This window comes from Cheilinus undulatus, linkage group 17, assembly GCF_018320785.1.
Source record: "Cheilinus undulatus linkage group 17, ASM1832078v1, whole genome shotgun sequence".
NCBI classification, from domain to species: Eukaryota; Metazoa; Chordata; class Actinopteri; order Labriformes; family Labridae; genus Cheilinus; species Cheilinus undulatus.
The window spans coordinates 1,990,383-2,012,577 of NC_054881.1; the positions used below are offsets into that span (position 1 = coordinate 1,990,383).

The 22,195-nt window shown below is 43.0% G+C and overlaps 1 protein-coding gene across 1 annotated transcript in view; it reads left to right on the plus strand.

Annotated features, from left to right (window-relative positions):
- The window catches only part of gfra2b (GDNF family receptor alpha 2b), a 195,203-nt gene that overhangs the window by 145,893 nt on the left and 27,115 nt on the right, over nt 1–22,195 (plus strand). Inside the window, exons 4-5 of the mRNA XM_041811059.1 lie at nt 2,823–3,022; nt 3,099–3,286. Of these exons, the coding sequence (XP_041666993.1) occupies nt 2,823–3,022; nt 3,099–3,286 (388 nt within the window). The remainder of the gene's footprint in view (nt 1–2,822; nt 3,023–3,098; nt 3,287–22,195) is intronic.

Consider the following 22,195-nt stretch of genomic DNA (forward strand, 5'->3'; position numbering starts at 1 on the left):
CTGATATTCATGCCATATTAACTGTAGACGTTTGTCAACAAGGCTGACGTGGAGTGACTGATGTTAAACTGATGCATCCATGCATGCCCATTTCACTCTCCAGGCACACTGAACTAAAGACTTATTACCAGGACATAATGTGCACAAATGTCCAGATGCTTAAAGTAGAAGAAACTGGGACAGCTTTTATGGAAAAGAATACAACAGTTCTAATAAGAGACAAGAAAAAATGTCTAAAAGGTGGCAAAAATCGATACAAATGGTCAAAAAAGGAATAAATTGGTTAAGAGTGGCAAGATACAATAAAATAATGTTTAATAAATGGCATTAATGGGTTAAAAGTGAAAAAAAACAACTAAAATAAGTCAGCAAAAAGTGGCAGGAATTGGTTAAAAGTGGCAAAAAGTGGCATACATGAATTTAAAATGGCAAAAAGGGTAAAAGTAGCACTAATAGACACAGATACTCAAAAAAGTCATGGGTGAAAAGGGTCAAAAAAGTGGCAAAAATAGGTGAGAAAAGTCAAAGAAGTAGTATAAATTGATTTAAAATGTGCATAAAGAGGCAAAAAAGTGGCAAAAAAAAGTGGCAAAAACTGGGTAAGGTGGCAGAAAGAAGTGGTATAAAGGGACAGGAAGTGGCATAAACCAATCTAGAAGGTGGCAAGTATGGTTTTAAATGGTCTAAAATTTTGAAAAAACATGAATGAAGAAGCAAAAGTTAACATAAAATAGTATTTAATAATTAAAAGTTGCAAAAGTGGCAAAAAAATTAGCAGAAATGGTCAAAAGTGGCAAAAAAACTGGATAAAATAGTAGAAAGAATTTGTTAAATGGGGCAGGAAGTGGCAAAAACCAATCCCAAAAGTGGCATTAATTAATTTAAAATGGCAAAAAGCGTAAAAGTGGCATTAGTAGGGTTAAAAAACTAAAAAAAATGCATGGGTGAATTAAAAGTTGCATGTAGTAGCAAAAAAAAATTACAGAAGTAGATAAAAAAATGTCAAAAACTGTGTAAGGCGGTAGAAAGAAGTGGGATAAAGAGACATGAAGTGGTGCAAACCTTTAAAAAAGTGACAACCAAGGCTATAAATAGTTTTAAATTATAAAAAACATGCAGAAAGAGGCAGAAAGTTGGTGAAAAGTGGCATTTAATTATCAAAAGTAGCAAAAAGTGGCAAAAATGAACTGCAAAAATGGTCAAAAAGTGGCAAAAACTGATGAAATAGTAGAAAGAATTTGTGAAAAGGGGCAGGAAGTGGCAAAAAAAAAACAATCCAAAAAGTGGCAAGTATGGTTTTAAACTGGCCAAAAATTATGAAAAATGATCATTTAAAGGCAAAAAATGGGTGGAGAGTTGCAAAATGGACTAGAATGGGCAAAAGCAGTAAAAAAAAGGTGGCAAAAATAGGCAAAAATTGCAAACATATGTTTCAGAAATGGGCACAAAGTGGCATACAATAATGAAAGAAAAGTGGAAAAAAATGCAAACATGAGTAAAACAAAAAGTAGCAAAAATTGGTTAAAAGTGGCAACAATAAGTGGCTATAAAGATGGAAAAAAAATGGTGAAACGGGTCAAGAACTGGCACCAATAAACAGTTTCAGCATCAGAGCCCAATAATAGATAAAAATTTCAGCACCAAAATGAGGGAGCTGTTAGCCTGTATGCTAGCACCACTGCTACTGATAAATATCAATGAATCATCATCATTAATAACTCTCTGAGTTTATAAGGAGCCCAAGCAGTTCTGTTTTCTTTTCTCTGTCATAAAACTAGAGTAAACCTTCCTTCAAAGCTATGAGGCTGGAAATATGTCTCCTACCAATCATAGTTAAAATCCAGTGGGTTTGGATCCTGCCGACAACGCCAGCCTGATCTGAAATTACTTGGACGCTGAGTCAGTGAGGCCTACAGATCTTTACATGTTCTGGGTTCTTTTGGGACATCCTGGATGAGTCTTCCACGCGCTCTTGGAGACATTTTGGTAGACTGGCCAGTTCTGGGAAGATTCACCACTGTTGACAGTTTTCCCCATTTGTGGATAATGGCTCTCAGCGTGGTTGACTGGGGTCCCAAAGCCTATATACGTTTGTATATGACAATAACTCTTCATTTTGTTGACTGTCCTGTGTTGACAACTTCCGGAAAAGTGGATGGAGCTGGTGAGGAGCGAGGGTATTGCCTACTATTTGGCCAAATAGTAGGGTTGTTGTTGAACACTGAGCGAGTTTTTCCATCCATCCTTCCTCTGGTAACGTGTCAAACATGATGCAGGCAGGCGTGCACACTAACACAAGGTTAAAGGGCCAGTGTATCTCCAGTGTGACTGAATGGCGTGGACCAGAATATCTCAGTGTTTTCCCTTTCATCACTCTAATAACAGCTTTGGAGCTTACGTCTCACAAAAAGGTCTTTTTTGATGTCTGTTCTGCTCAGAGACGATTAAGTTGACCCTCTGACTCCGTCATTGATTTTCAAATGTAGCACCAAGATTCGGCTCAATAACAACATCTTTATTAATGGCTGTTTGTGAAGCTCTGGCTTAGCCCCGGTAATCAAACGAGGCACAAACGGTGAACAGGAGAGGATAAATTACATCGTTTCATCTCAATGATAATGAAGCAGAAAGATTTAAAGCAGGCCACTCTGCAAACAAATGCTGACAAAAGAAGAAAAAGATGCTCTTTACATGAAGCCGTCCTTTAATTGGCACCAAAAGAGTCACTTCATATAATAAAACACAATGTTTTTCTTTTATTTCCTGTTCAAAAAGTGTGCTGTTTAAGGATAAATGCGTTAAATTCTGTTTCTTTTTTCCAGATTCTTCTTTGACGAAGGTGAGCCCCTGCTCCGAGGCAGGGAAACCCTGTAACCCCTGCCTGGATGCAGCAAAGGCGTGCAACCTCAACGAGACGTGTAAACGTCTGCGCTCTGCCTACAACTCCATCTGCAGCAAGGCCACGCCCCCTCAGCCCTCCGTGGCCAATCAGGAGCCGTGCAGCAGGAAACGATGTCAGAAGGTGGGTGTGGAAAAACGGTTAAAGTTGTGTAAATCAGAGCTGATGGTAACGCGGGGTTTTCGCCGCCTCTCTCCAGGCCCTGCGTCAGTTCTTCGAGCGGGTCTCATGGGAGCTCAGCTACCCCCTTCTCTTCTGCTCGTGCCCGGACCAGGCGTGCGCAGAACGCCGCCGCCGCACCATCGTCCCGTCCTGCTCGCACCAGGAGAGGCACAAGTCCTCCTGCCTGGAGCTACGACGGATCTGTCGCTCAGACGCTCTCTGCAGGTGAGTCGCGGCCTTCGGGAACAGATCACACATCTCATTTTTCCTCTGATTCAGCCACAGCTCTAAAAATTCTTCTGAGCGAGATTCACTGATTAAACTGGAGCTGGAGGAGGAAATAATCAGGGAAATCAGCTGCTGGAGTGTTTAATTGGGCAGAAATCTCACACATTGGTGGGTCAGAATTGCCGGTTTGATTGATAACGACCGGATTTAAAGGTTAGAGAAGGCTGAAGTGGAGGAAGTGGATGTGTCACGTCCTCGTCTTCATCCTGGTGTGACTGCAGTTTAGAGCCCTAGAGTAAGAAATAGGACATGATTGGCTGATGTTTCACTAAGATTATAACATATGAACAGAGGTGGAAGCATGAAGGAAAAGGATTCTTTCTGGAACAGCTGCTGGTAAATTTGTTCCTTTAAGTCAAAGTATGACCAATGATAAATGGGTACAAGAAGACGAGGTTTTACAGATGTAATAGGATATCATACAGTCACATGCACTAATAAAAAATCACAGAGACTGTGATGTGATCCCTCACAGAGCAGTGTAATGTGATTTGATACGATGCAGTGAGGTGAGATGTAATGCAATTTGATGCAATACTATCCAATAAGATCCAGTAATAAACAAGATATGAGACAAAACAGGGTGAAACCATATGATCAAGATCATACAAGATTAGATACATGCAACAAGATGTTAGTAGGAAAGATTAGATGAGAAGAGGATGTGATGCAGAAATCTGCTAAAGTATGACAGGATGTAATCCAATTCCATACAAGACACCACAGTTCTATCTGATACTGGACAGTATGATGCAACATGATGGGACGTTATGCAACACTGTACTCTCAGATATGATCATTTACAATAAAATGCAATGAGATATGAAACAAAGCCTTACAGTGTGATATGATACAATCATGTTGTATATGATGCAATACAATGTGATGCAGTAGGATACAATGTGACGCGATGTAATCAGGTAACATGCAACATGATACAATATGATAAAATATAACACAGTGTGACAATACAGTACAATCTGATGTGATGCAGTATGCTGAGATGTGATGCAATGTGATACATTACAATAGATAAGTTGCAACATGATATGATACAGTGATGTGGCATGGTAAGATGCAACACAATTTGATGCAATGCATTATTCAAGAGATATGATACTATTTAATTTATATATGATGCAAAATAAGATACAATGCAAGACAATGTGATATGATACACAATGATGATAAGATGCAATGTAACAATCAATGCAATGCAATACTACATGGTCTGGTGTGATGTGCTGATGGGGTGCAGTATGCTGAGATGTGATACAATGTGATGTAGTGTGGCATGATACGGTGCAACACGGTTTGACGTGATTCAATACTACATGGTCTGGTGTGATGTGCTGATGGGAGGCAATATAGAAGGTTACAATGCAGCACAATATGATGAAATGAGATGCTATGACATGTCATTCAGTGCAATGCAAATCAATGCAATGTGATGCAATACAGTAGGATGCAATGCAATTTGATATGATGCAACATGATGCAATATGATGTGGAAGGATACAATATGATGTGATGTGACACGGTAAGGTGCAAAACAATTTGATGCAATGCAGTTTATATTGCAACATGACGTGATATGATACTATACAAACTTATTAGCTTGCAAAGCAGATGGACACGCCCGTTTCCTTGTTTCTCACTGGTGAATCCATCTTGCAGAGCTCTCATCTGAACCGTTTGGGCCCGGTTAGATAGTGACAGGACCAATCAGCTAGGAGGGGCAGTACTTTCAGGCGCAGCAGAGTCATGATGTAAACAAACAGCAGCAAGAGCTGGTGCAGTTATGGAGGAAGAGATTAGCGTGGATGCTGCTAAAGTGCCAGTTTTATCAGAACTTGACATTTCTTCGTAAAAAAGAAGACCAAAGAACAGCAGTGAGTTTTTTTCTTTTCAAAAACGACAAAAGTCGGGTACTTACATGTCTGTAGTCGCCATGTTTCGCGTTATTCCTCAGTAGCTGCGCACACGCAGCTTGATAACGGCTACGTCACGTGTTTTGTTGCTCTGATTGGTCCGTAGAGATGTGACAGAACGTTCATCCAATCACACTCTGAGTTTTTTTCAAAGCCTCTGCCTTTTCTCAAACGTTTCCTGTTGAAGCTTTCCCAGATGGATGAGTGAAACAAATCCATCTGGCGTGTCAGGTTACTAATTTATATGATATGACGCAAAATAAGATACAATGCAACACAATGTGATATGATAAACAATGATTGTAGGATGCAATGCAACAATCGATGCAATGCAGTACTACATGGTCTGGTGTGATGTACAGATGGGTTACAGTACAGCAGGTTACAACGCAACACAATATTATGCCATGAGATGTGATGGAATGTCGTTCAATGCGATGCGAATCAGTGCAGTAGGATACGATGCAATCTAATGTGATACAACGTGATGTAGTCTGATGTAAAACAATGTGAGCTGATGAAATGCCAAAATGATTCGATAGGGTGCAACACAATTTGATGCAATGCTGCACAATATGATACGATATGAAAGGATGCAACAATGCAATGCAACACTACATGATCTAATGCGATTTAATGATGCGAATCGATGCGATGCAGTATGTGAAGTGATCTGATTCAGTTAGATATGATGCAGTGAGGTGTGATACTCTCCAATATGAGAAGACACAAAAAATATGAAAAGATCTAATTATGATACGATATGATTCAGTTGGAAACGATGCCAAAAGATGCAGGAAAGCTGAGAGGAAGCTGCGGTGCAGTGTCAGGCCAGCTGTTAAATGATAGAATGCAATACAAGAAGGTTATATACAAAGCAAAACGATGCTATCAGGTAAGATAAGGTGAGATGATATGAAAGAGACCATCTGTTATGCAATGCAATATGATATAACAGGATGTATGCTGATGATTCTTTACTAGAACCACTTCTGATTATTTAACTATATAAAATTGCAAATTGCAAAAATATCTGTTTTTGGGTGGTTTGTTGATGGAAATGGATGTGCCTTTTGTACATTTTTCTTATTTTTAACTGAGGTTCTTCCCCAGTGTTGCTTTATCTAGAACAGTCGGCACATTCATTGATCGTTTTTAGTTCCTGACCTTCTTTTGGGTGGTGAATAGATTGTTGAGAACTGTAGAAGATGACAGATCCACTAAAAAGATTTCAAATGTGAATAAACTTGAAGACCCAGTGTTATCAGGTCCAGCATCCTCTCCTTCTCTGAGTTTGTGTTCCAAGTTGGGTCGTCTCTATTGGCCGATTCTGCTCCCCAGCAGCTTCAAGGTCGGGGTAGAGGTCACAGAGCTGCTCCGTCTCTTTGTTCGACATGAGCGTATTCAACAAATAAGGAGGTAAATGTGAATAATATTTGTGTTTTCATCCTCAGTAATTCCTGTGAGTGTCTTCCACCTTGAGACTAAACAAGAGCGTGTTTGTGTTTGTCGGCAGAGCAGCTCGGGAGATTGTGTTTAATCAATTTCCTTGAATGGTCGGCCTTCATCAGCGTCAGAGAGAGCCTGACGACATGTTTGTGCTCTTTGTCTCTGTCATTGTGTGCAGAAAGTGTGTTTGTTCTGCTGCTTTAAATCTCTGCAGAGACTCTTATTTCAGACTAAAATGGAGACATGCTTTTATTTCATTTATGTCAATAGTCATTTTTAGTAAATAAAACATGAAGTTGAGCTTGTATAGAGCTGCAGACCACGCTGACCCATTCACTCAGTAATGGCAGAGGCTGCTTTGTAAGCGTCCATCAGTGTTGAAATCGTCCAGAACTTGACTATTAATTTAGACAGTCATAGACTCACATCACTCTTAAAACTCTTAAGACAGCACGGACACAGCAGTGGGTTTGATTCGAGGTCCGATGTCTTGCCCAAGGAGACTTAGATGTGACTCCAGGAGCTGAGCTACCTGGCCCTATGTGAAAAAGTAACCCCCCTTGTTAAATCATGAATCAACTGTGATAGAACCAAGCATATAGGGTGAGTGCCGCCATAGATTTGAGATCAGCTGATCCTACCCAAGCTCATCAGTGGATTCGCTTAAAGCGCGCTATTGGCTAATCACATTCATGCTACTTCCTCTGCAAGCTGCCTTCTGAAACACTCCTCCACCCCAGCTCCTCCTCTATGCTATATCTGACTTGTGACATTCTATGGTCATCCTTTCCACAGGCTGCTTATAGGCACAGGAAAGACTGGAACATGTGCCATTCCTACTTGATGCTTTCCACATAGGCTTGTGGAAGGGCTGAAATAGTGGCAGCCTTCCCTGACAGAGACGTTGTCTGGATGGGAGCATACGTGTCTCTAAAAGCTCTCTCTACTCTCAGCATTGATAGTTCCTTTCAGATGTTAGAGCTGCCCACGCCACAGGCACTAATGCAACCCCATACCATCAGAGATGCAGGCTTGAGACCTGAGCCAGGAGAACAAGCTGGATGCTCCCTCTCCTCTTTAGTCCACAGGACACGGCGTCTGTGGTTTCCTCTGACCACAGAACAGTTTTCCATGTTTCCTCAGTCCATGTTAAATGAGCTTTGGTCCAGAGAAGACGGACCACTGTGTTTCTGGATCCTGTTCACATATGGCTTCTTCTCTCCATGATCCAGCTTTAACTGTCATTGGTGGATGGCATGGCCAACTGTGTTGGCAGACGGTGATTTCTGGAATGTTCCTGAGCCCATGCAGTGATTTCACTACAGAATCATGCCTGTTTTTACCAACAAATATGGGTTTTAGTCAGTGTTAATTTTAGGCTTTTAGTTTTAGTCTAGTTTTACTCCAGTAAAAGTCTTCACATTTTAGTCTTTACTTTTAGTCCAAGCATTTATTCTCTTGCCTAAATCTGGTACCAAATCATGGTAGTGTGTTCTCTGCTAAACCTGGAGTCCCTGCTTTCTACAGCTGAGAGGCAGAATAGATACAGATGTACTGTTTTTGACAGATTTACCCACAGTGGAGAAATATCACAGATTTTGAATGTCTGATGAAAACTACATTACATTTTAGTCTAGTTTTAGTCATCTTGACGAAAACTAAACTTAGTTTTTGTTAGTTTTAGTCATCACAGATCTATTTTTGTTAGTCTTAATACAGTTTTAGTCATGGAATAAAAGGCTATTGATGAATAGTTTTAGTCATAGTTTTAGTCGACTAAATGAACACTGGTTTTGGTTTAGCCCTAGCTCTATGTGCAGAAACAGCAAAGAGGAACACAGCAGAAGCAGGAAAACAGGAAGTGATGCCGTACATTTATGGCGCTATCACATTAGGCCCAGTTGTTTCGAACCGCAGCATGGCGTGATTACCCCCCCGGCTGGCTTTCACACTAGCAACATTGATCCATGCCCGGGCCCACTTGCGCATTTACTCAGTCTGAAACAGCAGGTGGCGTATGCATGTAGCTGGTTTACAACCCCGCAAAGGAGGAAAAAGAAGAAGAAGCTACTATGGCAACTACTGGGGTCATGACCTGGGCGAAGATTATTTTTGTTTTGCCCTGGCAAAAAGTCCATCCTGCAGCCATGGATGATTAAAATCACTTTATAAGATGCCAGCAACTTTGCTGACTGACTCCAACTTGTGTTGATCTGTAAGGTGAGTCACAACAGACCGTTTATTGACTGGATTCTGATGATTTCCGCCCTTTATTGAGGAAAAATGTGAACAAACTGCCACGCTGTGGAAAGAAGTTTAGTTTTTATGATGATGTCATAAAGCTGATAAGGCGCTCTGTCCCGTATCCGAGCATGGTTGCATTTACATGTCAACCTAACCAACCAGAGTCAACTTGAATCGCGCCGAGACCACCTCCCCAAGTGGGCCCAGGCGCGATTCATTTGCATTCACGCTACCAAAACGAACTGGATTTTGGGTTCAAGTGCACTCAGATCCAAGACCGGGTCCCTTGTGTGAAAACCACCTTACTGTGTCAGAGACACCCAGGCTTAAGTGCTGATTGGCTGGTACTGAAGTGACACTTAGCCAATCAGATCGTGTTTCATACAGAATGTTTGCTGAGACTGGGGAGAGTGAAAATAAGCCAGAGGGGAACTTTGAAATGGAAACAAAGTGCTGCATGTACTTTTCCAGCCTCCTGTTGCCCCGTCCCTACTTTTTTGAGATGCATTGCAGCCATCAAGTTCAAGTTCAGCAAAAAATTTTCAAGAAATGGTAAAATGGGGCTGAACGGCAGTGCAGGGGTTAGCGCTGTTGCCTCACAGCAAGAAGGTCCCTGGTTGTCTGTCTCTGTATGTCAGCCCTGTGATTGACCAGCCAGTCCGGGGTGTATCCTGCCTCTCACCCAGTGACAGCTGGGATAGACTCCAGCCCCCCTCACGACCCCCAACAGGATAAGCGGAATAGAAAACGGATGGATGAATGAACAGAAATGGTAAAATATCTCAGTTAGCTTCTATTGTGAATGAAATATGAGATTTGACAATCATTTACTTCGATTTCATGTTTAACAGCGCCCCAGCTTTTTTGGAATTAGGGATGTAGTATTCAAATTAAAATACCATGAATGGCTGCTGCACTAAAGTTCTACACAACATCATGTCTTCTTGAGATGCAAGCATGCATGGAGGTTTGGGTTAGGCTTAGGGGGTTAGGTTAGGGGGTTAGGTCAGGGGGGTGGAGGTTTGGGTTAGGGGTTTATGTTAGGGGGATGGAGGTTTGGGTTAGGGTTAGGGGGATGGAGTATTGGTTTAGGGGGTTAGATTAGGGGGATAGAGGTTTGGGTTAGGGTTGGGGGATGGAGGTTGGGGTTAGGGTTAGGGTTAGGGGGATGGAGGTTTGGGTTAGGGTTAGGGGGATGGAGGTTTGGGTTAGGGTTAGCGGGTTAGATTAGGGGGATGGAGGTTTGGGTTAGGGTTAGCGGGTTAGATTAGGGGGATGGAGGTTTGGGTTAGGGTTAGGGGGTTCGGGTTATGGGTGGAGGTTTTGGTTAGGGTTAGGGGGTTAGGGTTAGGGAGATTGAGGTTTGGGTTAGGGTTAGGGGGTTAGATTAGGGGGATGGAGGTTTGGGTTAGGGTTAGGGGGTTAGAGTAGGGGCATAGAGGGTTGGGTTAGGGGTAGGGGGATGGAGGTTTGGGATAGGGTTAGGGGTATGGAGATGGAGGTTTGGGTTAGGGTTAGGGGATGGAGGTTTGGGTTGGGGTTAGCGGTTAGATTAGGGGGATGGAGGTTTGGGTTAGGTTTAGGGGGTTAGATTAGGGGGATGGAGGTTTGGGTTAGGGTTAGGGGGTTAGATTAGGGGGATGGAGGTTTTGGTTAGGGTTAGGGGGTTAGGGTTAGGGAGATGGAGGTTTGGGTTAGGGTTGGGGGATGGAGGTTTGGGTTAGGGTTAGGGTTAGGGAGATGGAGGTTTGGGTTAGGGTTAGGGGGATGGAGGTTTGGGTTAGGGTTAGGGGGTTAGGGTTAGGGAGATGGAGGTTTGGAATGTTTTGCTGCAGTGGTTAAAGCTAGCTAGCTCCCTGCTTCTGTCCCCCTCTACACTGGTCACATGAATGAAGGATGGGTCAGGGTTAGGGTTAGAAAACCTGAGAAAACTGGATTTGTTAGTGTCTCGTGTGTTTTACACAGTCCACCAACATTTTTGGAGCAGGGTTTGTAGTTTTTTAAGGAGTGAAGGAGCTATGTATCCCACAGTTTTTATGTTTCCTCTGAAAGTGATAGCCCTGTTAATCATCAGACCCAGCCAACAGTAGTCCAGGATGCATCTCTACATTCTGACCTTGTTCCTCTGTTTATCTGCTCTGCTGTGCTCATATTTCTACTGATAAAGCTGTCATATATCCTAGCAGTGCTAGCTTTTGTGTGCTGGATTTGAATTATCTGTTCTCTCCGTGTGTTTTCATGCATTTCCATCAGCTGCTGAATGCTTCCTGTAGGTTGTCGTGTCGCGTTATGTCAGACTCCGTCAGGCTCTGGCTGCTAGAACGTGCTCACAGATAAGGAGGTAAACAGAGACACATGTAAACACAGACCTGAGCTGCTTTTGGCTGCAGACAACAAAGAGAGAGAGAGAGAGAGAGCGAGGAGACGAGTGTGTCGCTCTGTCACTAAGCTTTCTGTGGCTGCAGCTGCAAACACTCGCTGTCATGTTCTTCACTTCCACCCAGAGTAGCACTCAGCGTTTTACAGACTCTCATCCAGAAATACACACGTTTACACAACGGCTCTTTTCTGCTGCTGAACGAGTCACATCAGCTGTGGGCAGGGACTCAGAAGACCGCAGATGAGTCAGGCTCGATTAGAGCAACAGAACATGACAGCAAACGTGAAGAAGACGCTACAGTGGCTCCACCCTAAAGACATGTCATCACTGCACAAAAACACTGCAACGGTCCGAGAAGGCTGGCTTTCATGCATGCTTCTAAGCCTGCACAGACCTGATTGGCTGCTACTAGTTAAATTACAAGGGGGCTCCATGCACCAACATCCAGACCTGTTTGGTCCCTCAGCAGTCCAGAACTCTTCTTCTCAGTCCAACATGGAGACATGACAACGTTCACAAAGTCTTCTCTGCCGCCAGTCTGGTCAAAACCCCATAGACAGTGTTTGAGGAGGCAGAACCTCTCATAATAACACTCCAAGGCCGATTGGACGACAGTCAGCCGTTGTCATGTCAACCCAGGATTGTTCACTACCAGTGGAGCCAGGTGGTAAAGTAAACGCATGCTGAGGCGGGTCAGGAGAGGAGCAGAATCATCCATAACACCAACAAAAGCTCCCAGTCTTTAAACCTTGTAAACCGATTCCAGAAGCTGTTTCCTTCCTCTGGTGGAACGATCCTCCTGAGTCAGGTCCCTCAGAGGTGAAGGACTACATACGTGATTACATCATCATCATAGGAAGGGTCCCGCCCAAATGGGAGGGGCACAAACAACTTGTACAACTGTGACTCAGCGCCATCTAACATGCTATCATTCATCGTTTAATCATAATATTTGCATAATAAAAATATTATAAAATCATGTTCATCATTTAGTAAAATCATCTAATATTATTATATGATATTGTCGTATTATCCAGCTCTACTGTGATGACATACAATAATGCTGAGAACATATTTACAGTAGAAACAGGACATTTAAAAGTGTACTGAGCGTAGAAGACCAAGTTTCCTCTGATATTGCGCAGTCTATTTTTTTTTTTTTTTTAAGAGAGGGAAAATGGTGCCCATTGGATTGTGGGTAATTTCTGCAAGCAGAGGATGCATCCTTGTAAATTCTCTGTATGAAGGACTCAGTTCTTCTGAAGATCCAGGACACTGAAACAGTCCTCCAGCAGCAGTCGATGACGTAGTATCCTCCTAAAACAGCCGTTCCAGGATCCCTCTTAGCTTTGACAAACAGAAACTGTTGACTAAAACTGGTCTGTGGGTTCATGCTAACATGCCTGCAGAGTCTAAACCCTAGAACATCTGCACAAGGGCCAGATTTATTCTCCACAGACACCCTGGGGGCCGGACTTTCAAATACACAAAAATTCAAGAAACATTTTGGTTTGATTGAAATATAATTGTAGTCTTTGTATTTTCTTTTAAAACGCAGGACATTTTTAGTCATTACCAGTGAGATCTATCCCCCATTTTTGATTCTTTTAACTCATTTTTGATACTTTTTGCTCTCGTTCCTCGTTTACCTATTTTTGCGAAGTTTTAACCCCTCTTAAACCACTTTTCCTTCACTATTTTATCCATTGTTGCCACTTTTGAACCCCTTTTCATTACTTTTTTAACAATTGTTGCAACATTTAAATCAATGTTTGCCACTTTTCACCCATTTTGCCACTCTTTAACCCTTTTTGAAACTTTGCCAGGCTGTTTCTGCTGTTTTTGCCACTTTTAACACGTTTTTAATACTTTTTGCCTCTTTAACTTATTTTTTAAAATTCTTTAGCCAGTTTTAAACCACTTTTCCTGCATGTTTGATCCTCTTTGTGCCACACTTTGATCCGTTTTTTGCCACTTTTCTTCTATTTTCCACTTTTTAACACCTTGTCATGAATTGTTAGCACTTTTCTGCCACTTCTAACACGTTTTAAAGACTTTTTGCCCCTTTTGTCCTCTTTTACTTATTTTTGCAAGATTTTAACCCCTCTTAACCCATTTCCCAGCATCTTTTACCCACTTTTATCCATTTTGCTACTTTTTAACCCTTTTCATTACATTTTTTCAACAATTGTTGCAACTTTAAATCAATGTTTGCCAGACTGTGCCATATGTTTGCCTCTTTAACCCATTTTTGCCCCTTTTTGCCTCTTTAATCCATGTTTTACCGTTCTTAACCACTTGTGAACCACTTTTCCTGCACATTTTATCCTCTTGGTGCCTCGTTTTTTTCTATTTTTAACACTTTTTAACCCCTTTTCAATTCCTTTTTTGCAATTTTTGTGCCACTTTTAACCCATTTTTTCCTCTTTACACCACTTTTTTACCAATTTTTGTCCCTTTGAGCCACTCCACAACCCATTTCGCCCTTTATCACCCATTAATTTTGTAACACTTTTGCCAACCTTACACTTTTTTATATATATTTTAAGTATGACTGAAAAGTACATTTCTGTAAAAACAGATCAACTGTTAATTTCACAACATCTTCTCTTCCTCCTTTTCTGAATGTAATGATCTTTCAGGAGCCGAACAGGAAGCTCTGGGGGGCCTGATATGACCCCCAGGCCACCAGTTGATGATCAGTGATCTATCGGCCTTGTGAGGTTACATGAGGTCAACGGAGAGATGCATATTTAGTCGATAAAGTGGGGCGTGTTGGATCTGATGCTGGTTGAGCCGAAGTCTCAGTGAACATTTTGACAGATTTATCCTGATAAATGTTTGGTGTTTTACGGTTACAGGCAGCTTTTAATCAAGTTTCAGCGCTAACCAACAGAAGACAGAAGACAGGCTACATCAGCTGGAGGGAAATTTAGTCCAAGGCTGTTATTTTTTTCTAAGTTATTAACGTTGTGACAAATGTTAAAGGGATTATGAATCTTCAGCTCTCTGTTTCAATCCCAGAATCCTTTGGACCGTGCTACAGGATGTGTGTGTCAGAGATGTTAGCCTCCTGTCTCAGCACAAAGGAGGATAAGACGGCCTGAAAGAGCTGCCTTTAGATAATCAGCCCGGGCCCTGCAGAGGCTCCACACACGCTCTCTCGCTGTGGCTGCTTGTTTGTGATTCGCCGTGTTGGGAGCGTGCTGTTTCTTTGTGCTTCCTGCTCTGAGTAGGTGTCTCTTTGAGTGAGCGAGTGCGACTTAGAGAACAGAAGAGAGTGGCGTGGATGAATCGATATGTGGGAATACTGCTGCACACAGCATCACAGCCCCGCAGAGTCCACAGACCACCATCTGAACTACATAAGAACCCTAACGAGTGTGTCCCAGATTCAGTAAAACCCACACATTTACCTCCCACCTGCGGCAGCGGCTCGGCGGCAGATCTCCGCGTTTCCTCGGGATCATATGTGCTGCATGAATCACGTTTGATCGCCTGTGAAAAGGCAGAGTAGGCTTTTCATTTTAGCCTCCATTAGCCACACAGGGAGAGCACGGAGCTGCATAATCACCAGATCCAGCAGGTCCTTGGGGTCCTGACAGCCTCAGATGGGGGGGGGTCGGGAGTCCCGCTGAGTCTGAGAGCAGGCAGCAGGAAGCGACTGCTCGGGGACGGCGCTCTGATTGACAGGCGGAGTAATTAAATATGGTCGTCGCCACAAGTGATGCATGAGAAACCTACGGAGAGTCTGAAAGCTTTTTGGACCGGCTCAAAGGGAAGAGGAAAAAATCTATTAGCATTTCAAATGAGCCTCACGTCTAATTGCAGAGCCGTCACACCTTTAATTCCTAGTTAATTTTCAACAGGAACACAAAGGAGGGAACGATCACTTTGTTGTAGTATGTCTGAGAAAGTTTGGCCGCCGACGGCAGAGAGAGATCGTCATTAGAAGTCAAAGAGACTCAACAGGAGACAACTTCTCCTTTGACTGCATAGAAATGAAGACAACGTGTCCCTGTGTTCTTTTCATGTGCAAAAGTGAGGCCAAAATACCCTGGTTGGACCATAGCAGTTATGTTTTACCCTTCAAACCAAAAACATGAATTCAACGCCTTTAAAAGCACCAAACTCAGGCTTGGCTGTTTCTGATTGGCTGCAGCTGTCTCCTCCCCTTTCTTTCAACCTGAGTTGCATTGATCCATGCTTATGCACATTTGGTAGCATACACAGTTTGGTGCAGTAGGATGTGATATTTGAATAGTCGGTTTGCAAATTTATGAAGAAGAGAGCGCTGTAATGGTCCATTGGGTCCCAGACGAGCCCCCATGTCTTAACAGTAGAGACGGCCTGAATAGTTCATAATAGAGAGACAGAGGGACTGTGGCGTGGCCCTCTGTGTCTCTGCAGACAGGAAATACTTTGAAAATTACTCCTAAACAGCACAAGGACATTTCATGAATATGTGAGTATTTTGAAGACTTTTTTTGGTGACAGATTAATTATTTTTTCACTTTTTGGTCCCTAAGAGGTGGAAGAACAAGATTGTGCAAACAGGGTCTGAGTCTTTACTCTTAACTGTGTCATACATACAAATCTAGGAGTTTTAATTTCTGTTTGGTTTTATCCTTTGTCTTTATAGCGCTTTAACCTTTTTAAATTCCAGTGATATTCCTGCAGCACACAACACTAAAGCCCATGTTCCCCTGAATATGTTTAGTTCTTGACTGAGCACCACAAGGTGAAACTGTTGACAAGCCATTTATTAGGAACCAACATGCATTTTTTATGAAGTGGAAAATGTTTTAAATGTGACAGAAGGGATATAAATAACTGAACTAAGCTCAAAAAGGAAGGACATTTGTCTTTGGTAGATTATTTCTTTGTTGTAACAATGCTTCATCCATCATCCGTCCATCCATCCATCCATCCATCCATCCATCCATCCATCCATGCATCTATGCATCCATCCATCCATCCATCTATCCATCCATCCATCCGTCCGTCCGTCCGACCATTCGTCCATGATGCCCCAGATACAATGATATATTTATGACATTGCATTTTGAATACAATAAAATTAGTTTAGAAGCAATTAATCCATTTTAGCATGAATCTGAAAATAAGGATGCACCAAGCTTTATACTATAAAGGAAGAGGCTGGGGTGGAGGAGGTGGAGCTTTAGTCTATAAAGGAGGAGGCTGGGGTGGAGGAGGTGAAGCTTTAGTCTATAAAGGAGGAGGCTGGGGTGGAGGAGGTGGAGCTTTAGTCTATAAAGGAGGAGGCTGGGGTGGAGGAGGTGAAGCTTTAGTCTATAAAGGAGGAGGCTGGGGTGGAGGAGGTGGAGCTTTAGTCTTTAAAGGAGGAGGCTGTGCTGGAGGAGCTGCATCAGCAATAATCAGGGCAAGGATAAATGAGAAGGACCTCATATCTAAATAAAATTGAACTGAATTGAATTAATTTGTACCACTTACTTTTCCAGCCTTTTGTTGCCCCGTCCCTGCTTTTTTGAGATGTGTGGCTGCTATAAAAGTCAAAATGAGCTAAATGCAATGGTACCATGTCCAAACCTTCACTGGTTTGTTTCCTGCATTGTGTGCAGAGTTCCTCCTCTAAAACCTCAGCTCTAAATATATGCTGCGAGGAGGAAACACGGTCAGCGTGCTGATCCGACCTGCAGGATGCAGACATCTGCTGGTGTGAAACTCTGAACAGAAGCGTTTGTTTGCACACAAACTCCTGTGAGGATCTTTAAGTGTGAGCTGCTGTAGGAGAGCGGAGAGGTCAGAGCTGAGAGGAAAAAACATCCATATTAATACGACCAGAGTGTGAACAAACACTGATGTGTTCAATACAACATCTCCTCCTCTAACAGAGAGAGCAGCTCCATGAAATATTTAAATTTAATCTGCAGAGCTGAGGAAGACTCTGGAAGGTGATGAAAGCATGGTCAGTGCCAAAGATTGTCAAAACTTTAGTTTGGTCTTTTTTAAAAGCAGACAGAAACAAGACAACATCTACATTAACTGAAAAATGTTGCATGTAATTTCAGTTCAGTTTCCAACATTTGCAGAACAGTCAGTCATTCTTGTTCTTGTAACAGGATGAGTCTGGTTTTGGCAGACGCCATGTTAGACCCTTTCCTGGCAGTGAAACTGATTTTGTATCTTTGTTTTAGCAAATAAAAGGAAAGGCAGTAATCTCTTCATCAACAGCTTCATCGTTTCCTCATAAATTACCTGGAGACTAGCTGTGAAGAATGCTACACCCTGGTTTTATCTGGAAAATAATCCAAGAATCTATGGGGCCGTGGACCCTGGGATTCATTCACTTTTACATTTTTAGATTCAGGTTCTGCTGTCTGCTGCCTGGCCCAGAATCAGAGAGTCTAGACAGATGTAGAGGTGTCAAAGTTTATCTATGCAGCACTAAACATGAGCCTAAAAAGGCTTATGGATGGATGGATGGATGGATGGATGGATGGATGGATGATGTATGGATGGATGGATGGATGGATGGATGGATGGATGGATGGATGGATGGATGGATGCATGCATGGACGGATGGATGGATGGATGGATGGATGGATGGATGATGTATGGATGGATGGATGATGGATGGATGGATGGATGGATGGATGGATGATGTATGGATGGATGGATGGATGGATGATGGATGGATGATGGATAGATGGATGGATGATGGATGGATGGATGGATGGATGGATGGATGATGTATGGATGGATGATGTATGGATGGATGGATGGATGGATGGATGGATGGATGATGTATGGATGGATGGATGGATGGATGATGGATGGATGGATGGATGGATGGATGATGGATAGATGGATGGATGGATGGATGGATGGATGGATGGATGGATGATGGATAGATGGATGGATGGATGGATGGATGGATGGATGATGGATGGATGGATGGATGGATGATGGATGGATTGATGATGGATGGATGGATGGATGATGGATGGATGGATGGATGGATGGATGGATGGATGGATGGATGGATGGATGATGGATAGATGGATGGATGATGGATGGATGGATGGATGATGGATGGATGGATGGATGGATGATGGATGGATGGATGGATGATGGATGGATGGATGGATGGATGGAGGGAGGGATGGATGGATGATGGATGGATGGATGATGGATGACGGATGGATGAATGATGGATGATGATGGATGATGGATGGATGATGGATGATGGATGGATGGATGATGGATGGATGATGGATGGATGGATGGATGATGGATGGATGATGGATGGATGGATGGATGATGGGTGGATGGATGGATGATGGGTGGATGGATGGATGATGGATGATGGATGGATGGATGGATGATGGGTGGATGGATGGATGATGGATGGATGATGGATGGATGATGGATGATGGATGATGGATGATGGATGGATGATGGATGGATGGATGGATGATGGATGGATGATGGATGGATGGATGGATGATGGATGGATGATGGATGGATGGATGAATGGATGATGGATAGATGATGGATGGATGGATGATGGATGGATGGATGATGGATGATGGATGGATGATGGATGATGGATGGATGATGGATGGATGGATGAATGGATGATGGATAGATGATGGATGGATGGATGGATGATGGATGGATGGATGATGGATGATGGATGGATGATGGATGATGGATGGATGATGGATGATGGATGGATGATGGATGGATGGGTAGTTTAATAGATACTCAGACTCAGAGAAGTAGTCAGTCTTTATTAGATCTAAAGTTTCCTCGTTGACTTCATGATCTGTAGTTTGAGAGCTTTCAAAGTAAACAAAATTAGTTGTTTCCTCCTTAAATCAGTGGATTAGACAGCAGTAAACATTTCCTGTTCATGTTCTTTATTTCCACCTCTGCAGGACATGAAGCTACAGGAGTCAGTGAGGTGTGGATGATCTCTGAGGAGTGTATGATCTTCTGATTGATGAACAAAGAGAGTTTCTATTTTCTGCTTTAATGAAAATAGTTTCAGGTAAATGACTGAGAGAAAGTCATTTAAACAACCAGCATGAGAGGGAATGAGATTACACCGCTGACCTGTCATTATCTCAGAGGTGGAACTAAAGAGTCCTGGGTCTGAAGATTCAGTCTGAGAACATTAAAGTAGAAGTATTTATACAGACAACGGGCCATACAGGCTTAAACATAAAATGACAGCTGGATTGGCTCCATCCACCACAACCCTAATGGGATAAGCTGTAGATAAAAGATGGATTGATGGGACTCACTGCTAGGTTTGAGGATCTTAAAAGCTCTGTTAACCATGCAGACTGATCCAGTTTGATCCAGTTTAAAATGTTTCTGCCGCTAGTGGCCAAAGATATATCAGGGACCTATAAGCAAGAGTCAGTGATGTGGTCTTTAGAGTCTGTGATGTGGTCTTTAGAGTCAGTGATGTGGTCTTTAGAGTCAGTGATGTGGTCTTTAGAGTCTATGATGTGGTCTTTAGAGTCAGTGATGTGGTCTTTAGAGTCTATGATGTGGTCTTTAGAGTCTATGATGTGGTCTTTAGAGTCTGTGATCTGGTCTTTAGAGTCAGTGATGTGGTCTTTAGAGTCAGTGATGTGGTCTTTAGAGTCTATGATGTGGTCTTTAGAGTCAGTGATGTGGTCTTTAGAGTCTATGATGTGGTCTTTAGAGTCAGTGATGTGGTCTTTAGAGTCTATGATGTGGTCTTTAGAGTCAGTGATGTGGTCTTTAGAGTCTATGATGTGGTCTTTCGAGTCTGTGATCTGGTCTTTAGAGTCAGTGATGTGGTCTTTAGAGTCAGTGATGTGGTCTTTAGAGTCTATGATGTGGTCTTTAGAGTCAGTGATGTGGTCTTTAGAGTCTATGATGTGGTCTTTAGAGTCAGTGATGTGGTCTTTAGAGTCTATGATGTGGTCTTAAGAGTCAGTGATGGGTTGATGACAAAAATAAATCTCCACTTGTGATGTGTGTCCCCTCTCGACCTCGCCCACGGTCAGACAGAGAACAAACATCTTAACTCCTAATAGACTTGTTGGAGGTTTCCATCAGGACACATCTGGCGGGGGGTGCAGATTTATGTGTACCAGGATCCATGTGACCCCCATCAGGCTGAGAACACTTCCACTAATGACCGAGGTGTGTATGCAAACACACCCACCCCGAGCAGCGAGGCGTGTGCAGCCAAACTGCTTTCCCGGAGCCGGCAGCGGTGGCAGCAGCTGAGCTGTTTTAAGGCGAGGGAGCCAATCTACAGGCTGCGTCGCTCCATTACTCGGTCAGTGAGGTGAGCTGGTGGTGTGATGGAAAATGCCTTTGCTTTTCTGGAGGTCACAGAGGACGCCGGCTCGCAGCGGGCCTTCATACTGCGACTGTGAGTTTAGCAGAAATCCTCCTCTGATTCAGCTCATTTCCTCCGTGCTCGTCTGAACGTGAACAGGAGCGACGAGGAGCGAGAGGACGAGGGGAAATAAGACGACTTCACCTTAAAGAGGGCAAAACACGCAACAAGACAGACAACCTGCAGCTTCTTCCCTCTGCAAATATGTAGAAATGCAAATGAGCAGTGGCATTAGGGACTGTTAATTAAAGAGAACATGGAGACAACAGAGCAGCTAATCAGCAAACACAGGAGAAAACAGCGCTCATCGGGGTTAAAGACAGCTTCAGTTCTCTCCACGTATCGCTGCAGAGCCTCCTTCTTCATATCTCTTCAAGCGTAATGACACCATAAATCAAAGATGAGCCAGCCAGCTGCTGCTGATGTTCATATTTAGAACAAACACTCACTCCTTGTGTCGTATTTGCAGAACATAATGAGATCTGAACACTGGGGACACATTATCTCCACAAATACGAGTCAGGATGCAGAGCGGCAGAGACGAGAGGCTGATGCTGTTTGGATCTGTGCTGTAACAGGAAGTCATGAAAGTTTGATATCGATGGAGAGGGTCGGACACAGATTTACCGCCCACTCCGGAGGATTCAGACTGTAAGTCTCATTAAAGGTGAGAGTACAGCACAGGTTAAGGAGAAGAGCTGCTCATCAACAGTTGACCTTTGACCTACATAAGTAAAAGGTCAATAACCCACAAAACTAAGACGCTGCAGCATAATGAAACAGTTTCTAGATTGCATGTTTTACTTTGGTTGCATTTTTCCTTGCATATATCAAAAAAGTTGGGACAGGGTCATCTTGTAGCATCCCCTCTTCTTTAAACAACAGCTTGGGAAGTGAGGAGACCAGCTAGGGAGGAATGTTGTCCCATTCTTGTCTGATGTAGGTTTCTAGCTGCTCAACAGTTCTGGGTCTTCAGGACCTGGACTCTTCTCCTGTGAAGCCATGCTGTTGTGATGGATGTGGTATGTGATTTGCTGAAACAGTCAAGGCCTTCCCTGACACAGGCGTTGTCTGGATGGGAGCATATGTTGCTCTAAAACCTCTCTCTACATACATTTTACAAGGCGCCCTAACTTTTTTGGAGCTTTGTCTGTATAATCTGGGCTTTTCTCCCCACAGACAAACAGCTTAATGCTCATTGTGCTCTTTGATTGAAAAGCATACAGATCCAGAATCTGCTTCCTGTCCGTGCTCTGTGTCTCTGCACGTTTTCTTGAAGCCTGCAGAAACAAACCAAACGTTGCAATACCACCAGCAACCATGGGGGCAGTGTTGAGCAAAGTAGCCAACACAGTGAAGAAGAAGAATCTCTTAGTTGCTGCTCAGCAGCAAGCGGCAACCTCCGAAAAATGAAGCCAATGCAGAAGTGCAAAACATTGCAATACTGCGAGTGTCCACTAGGGGCTGGC